A 16,932-nucleotide genomic window follows, 5' to 3' on the forward strand; every position below is an offset into this window, starting at 1 on the left:
GAAGCCTTGGAGACCTACATCAAGGAATCTCTAGCTGCAGGTCTCATTCGCCCCTCGTCATCACCTCTGGGAGCAGGATTCTTTTTTGTGAGTAAGAAGGATGGCTCTCTTCGACCATGTATTGATTATCGGGGGTTGAATGATATTACGGTTAAGAACAAGTATCCCCTGCCCTTGATGAGCTCTGCTTTCGACTCTTTACAGGGTGCTACGGTTTTTACGAAGCTTGACCTACGTAATGCTTATCATTTGGTTCGGATCAAAGAGGGGGACGAGTGGTTGACTGGGTTCAATACTCCTATGGGACATTTCGAGTACCAGGTGATGCCGTTTGGACTGACCAACGCTCCTGCTGTGTTCCAAAGTATGGTGAATGATGTTCTGAGAGATATGATTGGTATTTTTGTGTTCGTTTACCTGGATGATATCCTCATCTTCTCGAGGGAGCTTTCTAGCCACGTCCTGCATGTCAAGCAGGTCTTGCAGCGGTTATTGGAGAACCGTCTGTTCGTGAAGGCTGAGAAGTGTGATTTTCACGCCCACACGACGTCCTTCCTCGGGTACATCATCTCCAGGGGAGAGATCATGATGGACCAAGAGAAGGTTCGGGCGGTTCGGGATTGGGCCCAGCCCGGTACGAGATTGCAGCTCCAGAGATTCCTGGGGTTTGCGAACTTCTATCGGAGGTTTATCCGTGATTACAGCCGGGTGGCCGTCCCTTTAACTGCCCTGACGTCTTGCACCAGAGATTTCTGTTGGACTCCTGAGGCAGACCGAGCATTTCTGGACTTGAAGAGCCGATTCACCAACGCCCCGATTCTCTCTCAACCTGACACTTCCCATCAGTTTGTTGTTGAGGTGGACGCGTCTGATGTGGGGGTGGGCGCCATCCTGTCCCAGCGTAGCTCCACTGACGGTCTTCAGTTATTCACCCGGATCACTTACCCCATTCCTGCCTGGTCGTCGGAGGCTTCCGCTACTCCTTTGGACCCACCTATTCACTCCCATCAACTCACCACCGCTGCCCGTTACGCTACCTGGATATTTCTACACCTTCATATTCACTTGTAAATAAATACTCACCTTCTTCCTACTCTCCTTGTCCTGGTCTGCTTCTGGGTTCGATTTTGAAAGAACGTGACATACACGTGTGTAAGCTTCATTAAAGCTACAAACGTTTCAGTGTTCAACCTAAACATGTGATAACAATACAATAGAACAGATTATCCAGAATTACATTTACTCTCACTGATGGCCAAAAATAACTATCTGAAAGCCACACCCCTACTAAGCCACACCTCCGGTCTTCTGATCTAACCCGCTGGGCCATATCTCAATAACTCAGTAACAATACTCCAGCATCCACAACCCAACTTTGCTGATTTAAATGTTGCTGATTTAAGTTACCCAATGTCTGCAACCCAGCAGTTGGGTCATCCTAACAAACCCAGCATTTTTTTTGTGTAAAGGCTGTGTAGTGTTGGCCATCTATTGGCATTCTAAAGAACTCAGAGGAATCAAGTATGCATCTCTCATGTGCCACTGCCAGGTTACTGTACCCCAAGGAGTATACAGGCCATGTGTGTTTGATGGATAGAGCCTTCCAGAATATTGTTCTCTGCATGGACTTCGTTATCAGCATCACCCTGGAAAATGTATTTCTTTAAAAAGCTCTGGTGTCTTGGTGCAGTATTAATGCATGCAATCTCTCTCTGGTCCCACCCATGTCCACCCAGAGGGCTCTCTTCATCTTGAAGAGGACGAGTGAGGTTACTGCTAGTTACCCAGCTGACTGTCTATGAGTCAATCACCGTATTACTGGACTGACTGCAGAGAGAGCTGCTGAGAGAGAGCTGCTGAGAGAGAGCTACTGAGAGAGAGCTGCTGAGAGAGAGCTGCTGAGAGAGAGCTGCTGAGAGAGAGAGCTGCTGAGAGAGAGCTGCTGAGAGAGAGGCTGACGTGCGTCTTGCTACTGCATGCATAATCGAGTTCTGAAATACAAGACTACTTACCTCTGGTCAGACATTGCAGACTGCAGTTGGTGAGACAAGATTGCAGCCTTGAGAGTATTGCTGCTGTAGGGACATTGTTATTTCTTATCATGTTGCAACCAATGCAGAATATTATTGTGTGTTATCTGTTATTATTGATGATATAGTTTTATTAAGTTATATTTTTTTTCAATCAACAAACAAAACACATTCCACATATGTGGCAGACATAAATATTTTTTTACTTAAAAAAAAAACAAAACATTTGCAGCAACACTATCTGTGATCATGTTAGTGTTAGGAGAATTAAGTTCTCATGTTCTTTAACCAATTCAATTAAATTACTCAGTCTGCTATATCAGGATTTGTAGGATACTGATAGAAATAAAAACAGACAGAGGCCCAGTCTACAAAAGCCAAATGTTTATTTACGGGAACGTTCTGCCTATCATTTCCTGTACATTGGTCTATATACCTCACATCTCGTCATAAATGTCCCTCCTCCTCTCAGAAACAATGACAATATAGTTCACAAATCTTCCTGTCATACATTGTCTGCCACCTGTTATACAATCTACTACAAGCCCAAGGTCTCTCCCCTCCCTGGGTGGGGAACAATGTCCTGTGAGGAACACAGTAGTAGAGCTTGTCTGTCGATATCACCTCTCATACATTGTCTCACACTTGCACCCTGCTTTCATACTAAAAAGGAACAAAAAGTCCTTGTCCTAATTCTGACTAAAACTACACACATCAGATTTATAGAGGTATGATTCTAATAAATGTCATACAATCATACAATGACAGGGTAGTTTTAGTTATAGTTCTACGTTAAATGTATAGATCATTTAGTCATTATTCATAAAATCCCTAACAGTTAGCTATTTCCAGCTTTTGCTGAGACAACAAGCAGATAATTAGTTTTACAGCACCTTACACAACATGTACTGTATATACACACATTTCCTTAATCACCCCATTCACTCTGTCCAGTTTGAAATATAGTTGAATAGTGGAGACCAGAGTCCATTAGACCTTGGCTGTCTCTTGCAGAGGTCATAAGTGAGCTTTTAAAGAGGAAGAAAGTCAACAGTCTGGTCAATCCACATTTTAAATGTAGGAGAGGAATTAGAAGCTCACAGTAGATAATACATTTTTTAGCAAAGTATGTGATAGTCTTTAACCTGTCTAGCCCCAGCGTTCCGCTAGCGGAACTCCTCCCACATTCCACTGAAAAGGCAGATCGCGAAATTCAAAAAATATTTTTTTGAAATATTTAACTTTCACACATTAACAAGTCCAATACAGCAAATGAAAGATACACATCTTGTGAATCCAGTCAACATGTCCGATTTTTAAAAATGTTTTACAGCGAAAACAGCACGTATATTTATGTTAGCTCACCACCAAATACAAAGAAGGACAGACATTTTTCACAGCACAGGTAGCATGCACAAAGCCAACCTAACTAACCAAGAACCAACCAAACTAACCAAGAAACAACTTCATCAGATGACAGTCTTATAACATGTTACACAATAAATCTATGTTTTGTTCGAAAAATGTGCATATTTGAGGTATAAATCAGTTTTACATTGCAGCTACCATCACAGCTACCGTCAAAAATAGCACCGAAGCAGCCAGAGTAATTATAGAGACCAACGTGGAATACCTAAATACTCATCATAAAACATTTCTGAAAAATGCATCGTGTACAGAAATGAAAGACAAGCATCTTGTGAATCCAGCCAATATTTCAGATTTTTTAAGTGTTTTACAGCGAAAACACAATATAGCATTATATTAGCTTACTACAATAGCCTACACACAACCGCATTCATTCATCAAGGCACGTTAGCGATAGCAATAGGCACGTTAGCGTTAGCGAATAAACCAGCAAAAGATATCAATTTTCACTAACCTTCATAAACCTTCCTCAGATGACAGTCCTATAACATCAGGTTATACATACACTTATGTTTTGTTCGAAAATGTGCATATTTAGAGCTGAAATCAGTGGTTATCCATTATGCTAATGTAGCTTCTTTTTCCCAGAATGTGCGGATATTTCTATTAGACTCTCACCTATTCTGACCAAATAGCTATTCATAAACATTACAAAAAAATACATGTTGTATAGGAAATGATAGTAACACTAGTTCTTAATGCAATCGCAGTGTTAGAATTCTAAAAATATCTTCATTACGACATCCACCTTACGTTATAGCGAGAGAGTGCCCAAAATCTGGGCGCAAAACTACTAGTATACAGTTCGACAGATATATGAAATAGCATCACAAAATGGGTCCTACTTTTGGTGATCTTCCATCAGAATGTTGGACAAGGGGTCCTTTGTCCAGAACAGTCGTTGTTTGGATTTAGAACATCGTTTTTCCCTCCTGATTTAGCAAGCACACTGGCCAAGTGGCTCGAAGCTCTCCTTTCTGAACAAAGGCACACAACGCAACACGCCTAACGTCCCGAATAAATTTCAAAAATCTAATAAAACTATATTGAAAAAACATACTTTACGATGATATGGTCACATGTATCAAATAAAATCAAAGCCGGAGATAGTAATCGCCTATAACGACAGCTATTCTGATGGCAAATCCAGGACCAACTTCGCGCCTTCCTGAAAACATAAAATGGGTGACACGTCATTCCAAGAGGACGTATTCCATCTCAGACCAAGATAATCACTCCATTTCTTCTCTCACTGCATCTTGACATCCTGGGGAAGGTGTATGACGTGCATGTATACTCATACGTGTCATGCCCATTTATAGGCAGGCCCTTGAACAGAGCATAATTTTCAGACTTTCCACTTCCTGGTCAGAAAGTGTGCTGCCAAATGAGTTCTGTTTTACTCACAGACAAAATTCAAACGGTTTTAGAAACTAGAGAGTGTTTTCTATCCAATAGTAATAATAATATGCATATTGTACGAGCAAGAATAGAGTACGAGGCCGTTTAAATTGGGCACGTTTTTCCCCCAAAGTGTAAATAGCGCCCTCTATCCACCTTTTCTATGTCTGGATCAAGAACAAATTCCTGCTGAGCATTCTGAAGATAGAGACACAGGGTCATATCAAACTGTACATCTAATATTTTGTGTGCAGAAGTACAGTACAGTATGTATAGATTGCAAAAATCTGGTTATCTCTCTACAACTCCAAAACACATGCATATACATTACACTACCATTCAAAGGTTTGTCGTCACTTCGAAATGCCCTGGTTTTTTAAAAGAAAGCACGTTTTTTGTCCATTAAAATAACATCAAGTTGATCAGAAATACAGTGTAGACATTGTTAATGTAAATGTAAATGACTGTTGTAGCTGGAAGGTGCAGATGTTTTATGGAATATCTACATAGGCGTACAGAGGCCCATTTCCAGCAACCATCACACCTGTGTTCCAATGGCACTTTGTGTTAGCTAATCCAAGTTCATCATTTTAAAAGGCTAATTGATCATTAGAAAACCCTTTTGCAATTATTTTAGCACAGCTGAAAACTGTTGTCCTGATTAAAGAATCAGAACAACAGTCGCCTCTTCACTGTTGACGTTGAGACTGGTGTTTTGCAGGTACTATTTAATGAAGCTGCCAGTTGAGGACTTGGGAGGCGTCTGTTTCTCAAACTAGACACTCTGATGTACTTGTCCTCTTGATTTCTCAGGATGTGGGATATGTAGAGCAAGACATCTTCCGCGTGGAGTGAAATCTTGTGCTGAAGGCCGCCTGCATAAACACCCATAATACTTGGATTGCTCCTTATCAACTCCACCAAAGGCTCTGCCCCCAATAAGTAGAGCAGAGGGGACAGCGAGCATCCATTTAATAAAGTATGGGTCCATATTGAACTTTTCTAAGACTGAGAACAGAAAGCTCCACTCCATTTTGTTGAACGCCTTCTCAGCATCCAGTGAAGCCAGCAGGACAGGGGTCTTCTGTGCGTTTACTTGATCTATAATATCAAAAAGACGGCGAAAGTAATCAGAAGAGTACCTGTCTAGTAAATCTAGTTTGGTACGTTTTTGTTATTTTGGAAAGAGGAGTGTTTAGTCTTTGGCGAGCAATTTGGTAATTATGTTGGAGTCGAAATCCAGCAAGCTTATGGGCCGGAAGGATGAGCAACACTGTTAGGTTGACTTTGGCTGTTTTAGGTTGACTCCAGGTGGCACTGTCTGGGGATTGTTTATGTACTTTTTCGCAACGTTCCAGCTCCCTCTCAAGATCTATGCAATTAGATTACCTCTTAATGTGGCTTTGGCAGCGTCCCACATTGTGGCTGGAGAAACAGGAGAGTCTTTCTTGTCTTGTGAGTACAGTAGTTGTCTATCCATTTAGTGACCAATGAATGGAATGCTTTGTTTCATAACATGGAGGTGTTGAATTTCCAGGTCTTTGACCTCGGGATGTTTTTACAGAGGTCAAAGTGAAGGCGGACAAAGGCGTGATCTGAAAGTTTTATTTTATTTTTATTTTTATTATACCATTATTTAACTAGGCAAGTCAACTAAGAAAAACTTCTTATTTTACAACGATGGCCTTCCAGAAGGCAAAAGGCCTCCTGCGGGGTCGGGGGATAAAAAAATAAAATACATATAGGACAAAAATATAGGATAAAACACACATCACTACATAGAGAGAGACCTAAGACAACAACATAGCATGGCAGCAACACATGAAAACACAGCATGGTAGTAACACAACATGACAACAACATGGTAGCAACACAACATGGCAGCAGCACAACATGGTAGCAGCACAAAACATGGTACAAACATTATTGGGCACAGACAACAGCACAAAGGGCAAGAGGGTAGAGATAGCAATACATCACGCAAAGCAGTCACAACAGTCAGTAAGAGTGTCCGTGATTGAGTCTTTGCATGAAGAGATGTGGATAAAACGGTCCAGTTTGAGTGTTTTTTGCAGATTGTTCCAGTCGCTAGCTGCAGCGAACTGAAAAGAGGAGCGACCCAGGGATGTGAGTGCTTTGGGGACCTTTAACAGAATGTGACTGGCAGAACGGGTGTTGTATGTGGATGATGAAGGCTGCAGTAGGTATCTCAGATAGGGGGGAGTGAGGCCTATGAGGGTTTAAAAAAAAACTTGCGATGGGTATACCCTTGCGATGGGTATACAGAGATGACCAGTTTAGAGAGGAGTATAGAGTGCAGTGATATGTCCTGTAAGGAGCATTGGTGGCAAATCTGATGGCCGAATGGTAAAGAACATCTAGCCACTCGAAAGTGCTATGGGTCCGATTGTACAAATCAAATCAAATCAAATTTTATTGGTCGCATACACATGGTTAGCAGATGTTAATGTGAGTGTAGCGAAATGCTTGTGCTTCTAGTTCCGACCGTACAGTATTATCTAACAAGTAATCTAACAATTTCACAACAACTACCTTATACACACAAGTGTAAAGGAATGATTAAGAATATGTACATATAAATATATGGATGAGCGATGGCCGAACGGCATAGGCAAGATGCAGTAGATGGTATAGAGTACAGTATAAACATATGAGATGAGTAATGTATGGTATGTAAACATTATATAAAGTGGCATTGTTTAAGTGACTAGTGATACATTTATTACATCCAATTATTAATGTTTAAAGTGACTAGAGATTGAATCTGTATGTTGGCAGAAGCCACTCAATGTTAGTGATGGCTGTTTAACAGTGATGGCCTTGAGATAGAAGCTGTTTTTCAGTCTCTCAGTCCCAGCTTTGATGCACCTGTACTGACCTCGCCTTCTGGATGATAGCGGGGTGAACAGGCAGTGGCTCAGGTGGTTGTTGTCCTTGATGATCTTTTTGGCCTTCCTGTGACATCGGGTGGTGTAGGTGTCCTGGAGGGCAGGTAGTTTGCTCTCTGTGATGCGTTGTGCAGACCTCACTACCCTCTGGAGAGCCTTACGGTTATGGGCGGAGCAGTTGCTGTAACAGGCGGTGATACAGCCCGACAGGATGCTCTCGATTGTGCATCTGTAAAAGTTTGTGAGTGTTTTTGGTGACAAGCCGAATTTCTTCAGACTCCTGAGGTTGAAGAGGCGATGTTGCGCCTTCTTCACCACGCTGTCTGTGTGGGTGAACTAATTCAGTTTGTCCGTGATGTGTACGCCGAGGAACTTAAAACTTTCCACCTTCTCCACTACAGTCCCGTCGATGTAGATAGGGGGGTGCTCCCTCTGCTGTTTCCTGAAGTCCACGATCATCTCCTTTGTTTTGTTGACGTTGGGTGTGAGGTTATTTTCCTGACACCATACTCCGAGGGCCTTCACCTCCTCCCTGTAGGCCGTCTCGTCGTTGTTGGTAATCAAGCTTACCACTGTAGTGTCGTCTGCAAACTTGATGATTGAGTTGGAGGCGTGCATGGCCACGCAGTCTTGGGTGAACAGGGAGTACAGGAGAGGGCTGAGAACACACCCTTGTAGGGCCCCAGTGTTGAGGATCAGCGGGGTGGAGATGTTGTTTCCCACCCTCACCACCTGGGGGCGGCCCGTGAGGAAGTCCAGGACCCAGTTGCACAGGGCGGGGTCGAGACCCAGGGTCTCAAGCTTAATGACGAGTTTGGAGGGTACTATGGTGTTAAATGCTGAGCTGTAATCGATGAACAGCATTCTTACATAGGTATTCCTCTTGTCTAGATGGGTTAGGGCGGTGTGCAGTGTGGTTGCGATTGCGTCGTCTGTGGACCTATTGGGGTGGTAAGCAAGTTGGAGTGGGTCTAGGGTGTCAGATAGGGTGGAGGTGTAATGATCCTTGACTAGTCTCTCAAAGCACTTCATGATGACGGAAGTGAGTGCTACGGGGCGGTAGTCTTTTAGCTCAGTTACCTTAGCTTTCTTGGGAACATGAACAATGGTGGCCCTCTTGAAGCATGTGGGAACAGCAGACTGGGATAGGGATTGTTTGAATATGTCCGTAAACACACCAGCCAGCTGGTCTGCGCATGCTTTGAGGACGAGGCTAGGAATGCCTTCTGGGCAGGCAGCCTTGCGAGGTGAAAATTCTGAATAAAAATGTAAAAGTAAGCTATAGGCCTGATATTGAATTGACACAGGCCAAATAGCCTATATGTTCTACAAACAAGATAACAGCCTGTAAATGGTGAATTTTCTCACTTGACATAAAAGGGGAAGTAAGTCACCTCCCGAGAGGCGCAGCTGTATCACCTTGATCGGGAGTCCCATAGGGTGGCGCACAATTGGCACAGCGTCGTCCGGGTTAGGGGATGGTTTGGCCGGGAGGGCTTTACTTGGCCCATCACTCTCTACGACTCCTTGTGGCGGGCCGGATGCCTGCAGGCTGACCTCGGTCGTCAGTTGAACGGTGTTTCCTCCGACACATTGGTGCGGGTGGCTTCCGGGTTAAGCGGGCGGGTGTTAAGAAGCGCGGCTTGGCGGCTCATGTTTCGGAGGACGCATGACTCGACCTTCGCCTCCCGAGCTCTTTGGGGAGTTGCAGTGATGAGACAAGATCGAAAAAGGGGCAAAAAAATTGGAATTAAAAGTAGGCAAAATCTTTAGCAGGCCTCGGTTAGGCTATAGGACCAATCCCTTACGCAACCCCAAAAAATAATAAATAGACGGCTCTAATTACATTTCGCGGGGTGGCTGGGTTATTGGATGGCAGATATGTTGTCTTACCTCCAATAGTAATAACAGTAATCGCTTTTAGTCATTGGTCCGTTTCTCAGTGGCCAGGATTGTCCTTCAAAAACCTATTTGCCTCTTCAGGAGTTTTGAAGTGTGACAGGGCTCATTGGTGAAGAATCCTGAATGCGTTTGGGTATTTGAATCCCCTGAAGATGCCTCGGTTAATGAAGTGTTTCTTCACCTCGTCAAACTCTCGGCGCTTTCGACGTATTCCAGCTGACAGGTCTTGGTGCAAGGTGAGTTTAGCGTTTTACACTGGAATGGTGTTGATTTTCACCGCCTGTAGCACTCGTTCCTTGTCAGTGAAATCTCAGGAAACGTATGGCGATTGGGCGCGGTGGTTGTCTGGCTGCTGGTGGGGGCCTCAGTGCTCGGTGAGCTCTCTTCTGTTCTATGGGCCTATCGGTGGACAGGTGGAGCCACTCTGGGGGGTTGTACTGTAGGTAGCGCATCAGTGACATGTTTCCCTCTTCTTTAACGGACAGGGTTAATAGAACACAGTTATTCCTTCACCCCCTATTTTCCAGGTCCTCTGTTTTCTCTTCCAGATGCTCTGTTTCTTTTTCAGCATATGCTATTGTTTTCACTGCATCTGCCATTGAGTTTTTCAATGATTGTATTCCCCACTCTGGCTCATCCAGGCGCCCTACGTTGATGGCTATCTTGTTGTTGATGTCAGGCAAGGCATTTTCCAGGGTTGCCACTTTGTCCCCTATCACACTGAGCTGAGTTTGATGTTGAGTTCTGTATGTTTGGATCTCAGCTCAGAAAGGATGTCTGCGACAGAGGATGAGGTTGGCAGTTGTTGGGCCTCGGGAAGGGACAGTCCTCATGCTCCTGGCTAATGGCGCTAGCTTTTTCTGAAGCTAGTTGTTTCTCTGAGGCTTTTTCCACTGCTATTGCTCGAGTCAGCGCAAAAATGTCACATGTAATGTCGACTTTTGTAACCACCATGGCTTTTTTGACTAAAGCTAATGGGGTTTAACTTGAAGTGAAGGTAAGAATAAGAATTGGAAATTACTTGTGCGGAGCTGTCAGTTCATGCGGCCACCTCGTTCAAGGGTCACGTGATCCCCCCCCCATTATTGATGATATTAACATGTTAACCCGCTCTGTTTTCCTTTCACCAGGGGATACCTGTATTCAGGCCTAGAGTTTGGGGCGGAGTGCTACTGTGGCCACAAGATCCAGGCCCCCAACGCCTCTGAGAGTGAATGCATCATGCAGTGTAAGGGCGACAAGGGCAACCTGTGTGGAGGGGCCAATCGCCTGTCCATCTACAGACTGGAGCTGAGCCAGGAGTCAGCGCGCCACTGTGAGCTTTAACCACCTATCACCACACTCCACCTGGGCATGGGTACTCCACACTAAGGGGGCATGGTGCACCCCACACAATGACAAACAGAGGGGTACTGATAGGAGCAGCCAGGCAATCATACCACAGTGCTGTTCTCTTTCAACATGACTGACTTCTACCTCATATTATAGGCTAGAATGCAAAAAAAATATTACAGGTTAACTAACTGCAAAGTAGATACTTGAAAGGATTCTACACAGTCCCTGGCACTGTTTTGCAATCAATGCTAATAAATTATGCTAATAAAATATTTATTTATTATTATTTATTATTTATTTATTTATTATTTATTTGAGTTTATTTATTTTATATTTACAGGGACAGTGCACATTAATCAACGTTTCAGTAAAAGTGCCCGGTTTTAGCCAGCCGGCTAATTTTCAACCGCAGTCCCTGGGCAGGTTATTAAAAACAATTATACCATAGACAATCTATAGACAATTACACTATAGTTTTTGGTGGTTTGACGGTGAATTCTTTTGCCAGGGTCGGGTGCAACCCGGTTTAGTTGTTTACTTTTCCCCCAAGGAGCTGAGCTACCTAGCCCAGCGAGCCGTGTTTTTCACTTTAACACGGCTCTCGTTTTGTGAGAACAAAAACCCTGGTGTGCCCTAGAAAGCCTACGATCGCCAAAGGGCTAAATCAAAAAAATCGAGACAGCCGTTTTGAACTCTAAAATTATCAAGTTTGATCCCCACAGTGAATTATTTTAAAGTTCAATACAAATCTAGATATTTCATTAAATACTACTACATTTATCGTCACACAGGACCACGTGCTGACATAGACCAATCACGGGCCGGCAGGCTACGAGGAGGCTTCCGGTTGACTCTCTCAGGCAGGATGAAAACGACCACATGATCCTTAGCAATTTTTTGGTGCCATTCAGGCCCATTCAGCAAAATGGCAAACTTCAAATTCAAATACTTCCGGCTTCATACGCCATCAGGAGTTTTCCACAGGAATACATGGATGATGTCCGCGTTATCGCTATGTACTGATATTAATGTCTATGGGTGGGACGGGTAGTTAAGTGTGATAGGATGTTCAGAGGCAACAGGGTAGGGTGCACCTCCTCCCTCTCCTTTTACTCCCTCTCAAACCCTTCCTCCTCCCCCACTTCTACTATCTCCTAGGTCTCTTAAACGATACGCACATAGACACCAATCCACAATCTATGGTAGTATATCTATTGGAAGAGGCTCCAAGCTTGTTTATATTCGGGGTTAAAATAACAACACTGTTCTGTAATTGTTGTTATTTCTCCTTTTTTCCTGTTTGCTGAAGCATGCATATTCCAGATGGCTGAGCATTGCTCTTTTTCAAATGTGTTTGAGCATGCTCTGACACCTCTGACCTTGATCGCAGTAATCATGTGACAAGAACCCCGCTGCATGCTTCAAAAGAGGAAATGAACGGGAGGATGTTTTGCCCTCTGTTGTCCTCTGCACTGCAGACTGTTATCATCAGGTTGCCTGGGAAACAGTGCAGCCTCCCATTTTCCCCTCTGATCAGCAGCAGAACATTTGTAGAGACATAAGACCCAATTCTCTGAGTAAAAACTCCTACCTCTCTTTCACCCTTTCCTTTCCCGTTATCATGTCCCTTTCCCCTATTTCTATATACCTATTTGTAATACTGAATCAGAAAGATCATGCACTTCATGCAGCTTAATATTTGCATCTATGATATGTTACCATGATGAGTAAGACACACAGACCTAATAGAGTTAGAATGGTGCTCTAGTTCTCGGGGCCCTGGACTGATAATTTATATAGTTAAGTGACACGCTAGCCGAGGAAGCTCCAATGAAGCATTTCATTACCAAAAAAGGAAAGGGTGTCTTTTTTGAGATGGCAGGCGAAGGAGATGGAGGAAGATGGACTTATTGACAGAGAATAGCTGAACTGAGAGACAGAGAGAGAGAGCGAGAGTGTCAATGTGCCTGTTATTTGCTGTTCTACAGTATGGTTGGGCCTGTTATTTGCTGTTCTACAGTATGGTTGGGCCTGTTATTTGCTGTTCTACAGTATGGTTGGGCCTGTTATTTACTGTTCTACAGCATGGTTGGGCCTGTTATTTGCTGTTCTACAGTATGGCTGGGCCTGTTATTTGCTGTTCTACAGTATGGCTGGGCCTGTTATTTGCTGTTCGACAGTATGGTTGGGCCTGTTATTTACTGTTCTACAGCATGGCTGGGCCTGTTATTTACTGTTCTACAGTATGGCTGGGCCTGTTATTTGCTGTTCTACAGTATGGCTGGGCCTGTTATTTGCTGTTCGACAGTATGGCTGGGCCTGTTATTTGCTGTTCGACAGTATGGTTGGGCCTGTTATTTACTGTTCTACAGCATGGCTGGGCCTGTTATTTACTGTTCTACAGTATGGCTGGGCCTGTTATTTGCTGTTCTACAGTATGGTTGGGCCTGTTATTTGCTGTTTTACAGTATGGCTGGGCCTGTTATTTGCTGTTCTACAGTATGGTTGGGCCTGTTATTTGCTGTTCTACAGTATGGCTGGGCCTGTTATTTGCTGTTCTACAGTATGGTTGGGCCTGTTATTTGCTGTTCTACAGTATGGCTGGGCCTGTTATTTGCTGTTCTACAGTATGGTTGGGCCTGTTATTTGCTGTTCTACAGTATGGCTGGGCCTGTTATTTGCTGTTCTACAGTATGGTTGGGCCTGTTATTTGCTGTTCTACAGTGTGGCTGGGCCTATTATTTGCTGTTCTACAGTGTGGCTGGGCCTGTTATTTGCTGTTCTACAGTGTGGCTGGGCCTGTTATTTGCTGTTCTACAGTATGGCTGGGCCTGTTATTTGCTGTTCGACAGTGTGGCTGGGCCTGTTATTTGCTGTTCTACAGTGTGGCTGAGCCTGTTATTTGCTGTTCTACAGTATGGCTGGGCCTGTTATTTGCTGTTCTACAGTATGGTTGGGCCTGTTATTTGCTGTTCTACAGTATGGCTGGGCCTGTTATTTGCTGTTCTACAGTATGGTTGGGCCTGTTATTTGCTGTTCTACAGTATGGCTGGGCCTGTTATTTGCTGTTCTACAGTATGGCTGGGCCTGTTATTTGCTGTTCTACAGTATGGCTGGGCCTGTTATTTGCTGTTCTACAGTATGGCTGAGCCTGTTATTTGCTGTTTTACAGTATGGTTGGGCCTGTTATTTGCTGTTCTACAGTATGGCTGGGCCTGTTATTTGCTGTTCTACAGTATGGTTGGGCCTGTTATTTGCTGTTCTACAGTATGGCTGGGCCTGTTATTTGCTGTTCTACAGTATGGTTGGGCCTGTTATTTGCTGTTCTACAGTATGGTTGGGCCTGTTATTTGCTGTTCGACAGTATGGCTGGGCCTGTTATTTGCTGTTCTACAGTATGGTTGGGCCTGTTATTTGCTGTTCTACAGTATGGCTGGGCCTGTTATTTGCTGTTCTACAGTATGGTGGGCCTGTTATTTGCTGTTCTACAGTATGGTTGGGCCTGTTATTTGCTGTTCTACAGTATGGTTGTGCCTGTTATTTGCTGTTCTACAGTATGGCTGTGCCTGTTATTTGCTGTTCTACAGTATGGTTGGGCCTGTTATTTGCTGTTCTACAGTATGGCTGGGCCTGTTATTTGCTGTTCTACAGTATGGTTGGGCCTGTTATTTGCTGTTCTACAGTATGGCTGGGCCTGTTATTTGCTGTTCTACAGTATGGTTGGGCCTGTTATTTGCTGTTCTACAGTATGGCTGGGCCTGTTATTTGCTGTTCTACAGTATGGTTGGGCCTGTTATTTGCTGTTCTACAGTATGGCTGGGCCTGTTATTTGCTGTTCTACAGTATGGTGGGCCTGTTATTTGCTGTTCTACAGTATGGTGGGCCTGTTATTTGCTGTTCTACAGTGTGGCTGGGCCTGTTATTTGCTGTTCGACAGTGTGGCTGGGCCTGTTATTTGCTGTTCTACGGTGTGGCTGAGCCTGTTATTTGCTGTTCTACAGTATGGCTGGGCCTGTTATTTGCTGTTCTACAGTATTGTTGGGCCTGTTATTTGCTGTTCTACAGTATGGCTGGGCCTGTTATTTGCTGTTCTACAGTATGGCTGGGCCTGTTATTTGCTGTTCTACAGTATGGTTGGGCCTGTTATTTGCTGTTCTACAGTATGGTTGGGCCTGTTATTTGCTGTTCTACAGTATGGCTGGGCCTGTTATTTGCTGTTCTACAGTATGGTTGGGCCTGTTATTTGCTGTTCTACAGTATGGCTGGGCCTGTTATTTGCTGTTCTACAGTATGGTTGGGCCTGTTATTTGCTGTTCTACAGTGTGGCTGGGCCTGTTATTTGCTGTTCTACAGTGTGGCTGGGCCTGTTATTTGCTGTTCTACAGTGTGGCTGGGCCTGTTATTTGCTGTTCTACAGTATGGCTGGGCCTGTTATTTGCTGTTCTACAGTATGGCTGGGCCTGTTATTTGCTGTTCTACAGTATGGTTGGGCCTGTTATTTGCTGTTCTACAGTATGGCTGAGGCTGTTATTTGCTGTTTTACAGTATGGTTGGGCCTGTTATTTGCTGTTCTACAGTATGGCTGGGCCTGTTATTTGCTGTTCTACAGTATGGTTGGGCCTGTTTTTTGCTGTTCTACAGTATGGCTGGGCCTGTTATTTGCTGTTCTACAGTATGGTTGGGCCTGTTATTTGCTGTTCTACAGTATGGTTGGGCCTGTTATTTGCTGTTCTACAGTATGGCTGGGCCTGTTATTTGCTGTTCTACAGTATGGTTGGGCCTGTTATTTGCTGTTCTACAGTATGGCTGGGCCTGTTATTTGCTGTTCTACAGTATGGTGGGCCTGTTATTTGCTGTTCTACAGTATGGTTGGGCCTGTTATTTGCTGTTCGACAGTATGGCTGGGCCTGTTATTTGCTGTTCTACAGTATGGTTGTGCCTGTTATTTGCTGTTCTACAGTATGGTTGGGCCTGTTATTTGCTGTTCTACAGTATGGTTGGGCCTGTTATTTGCTGTTCGACAGTATGGCTGGGCCTGTTATTTGCTGTTCTACAGTATGGTTGTGCCTGTTATTTGCTGTTCTACAGTATGGCTGGGCCTGTTATTTGCTGTTCTACAGTATGGCTGGGCCTGTTATTTGCTGTTCTACAGTATGGCTGGGCCTGTTATTTGCTGTTCTACAGTATGGTTGGGCCTGTTATTTGCTGTTCTACAGTATGGCTGGGCCTGTTATTTGCTGTTCTACAGTATGGTTGGGCCTGTTATTTGCTGTTCTACAGTATGGCTGGGCCTGTTATTTGCTGTTCTACAGTATGGTTGGGCCTGTTATTTGCTGTTCTACAGTATGGCTGGGCCTGTTATTTGCTGTTCTACAGTATGGTTGGGCCTGTTATTTGCTGTTCTACAGTATGGCTGGGCCTGTTATTTGCTGTTCTACAGTATGGTTGGGCCTGTTATTTGCTGTTCTACAGTATGGCTGGGCCTGTTATTTGCTGTTCTACAGTATGGTTGGGCCTGTTATTTGCTGTTCTACAGTATGGTTGGGCCTGTTATTTGCTGTTCGACAGTATGGCTGGGCCTGTTATTTGCTGTTCTACAGTATGGTGGGCCTGTTATTTGCTGTTCTACAGTATGGTTGGGCCTGTTATTTGCTGTTCTACAGTATGGTTGGGCCTGTTATTTGCTGTTCGACAGTATGGCTGGGCCTGTTATTTGCTGTTCTACAGTATGGTCGGGCCTGTTATTTGCTGTTCTACAGTATGGCTGAGCCTGTTATTTGCTGTTCTACAGTGTGGTTGTGCCTGTTATTTGCTGTTCTACAGTATGGCTGGGCCTGTTATTTGCTGTTCTACAGTATGGTTGGGCCTGTTATTTGCTGTTCTACAGTATGGTTGGGCCTGTTATTTGCTGTTTTACAGTATGGCTG

At 44.1% G+C, this 16,932-nt stretch overlaps 1 protein-coding gene across 1 annotated transcript in view; it reads left to right on the plus strand.

Moving 5' to 3' along the window:
• Positions 1-16,932, plus strand: part of LOC120025964 (WSC domain-containing protein 2-like) — a 90,466-nt gene that overhangs the window by 56,667 nt on the left and 16,867 nt on the right. Inside the window, exon 4 of the mRNA XM_038970762.1 lies at positions 10,801-10,985. Within this exon, the coding sequence (XP_038826690.1) occupies positions 10,801-10,985 (185 nt within the window). The remainder of the gene's footprint in view (positions 1-10,800; positions 10,986-16,932) is intronic.

This window comes from Salvelinus namaycush, chromosome 1 (genome assembly GCF_016432855.1).
Source record: "Salvelinus namaycush isolate Seneca chromosome 1, SaNama_1.0, whole genome shotgun sequence".
In the NCBI taxonomy this organism is placed as follows: Eukaryota; Metazoa; Chordata; class Actinopteri; order Salmoniformes; family Salmonidae; genus Salvelinus; species Salvelinus namaycush.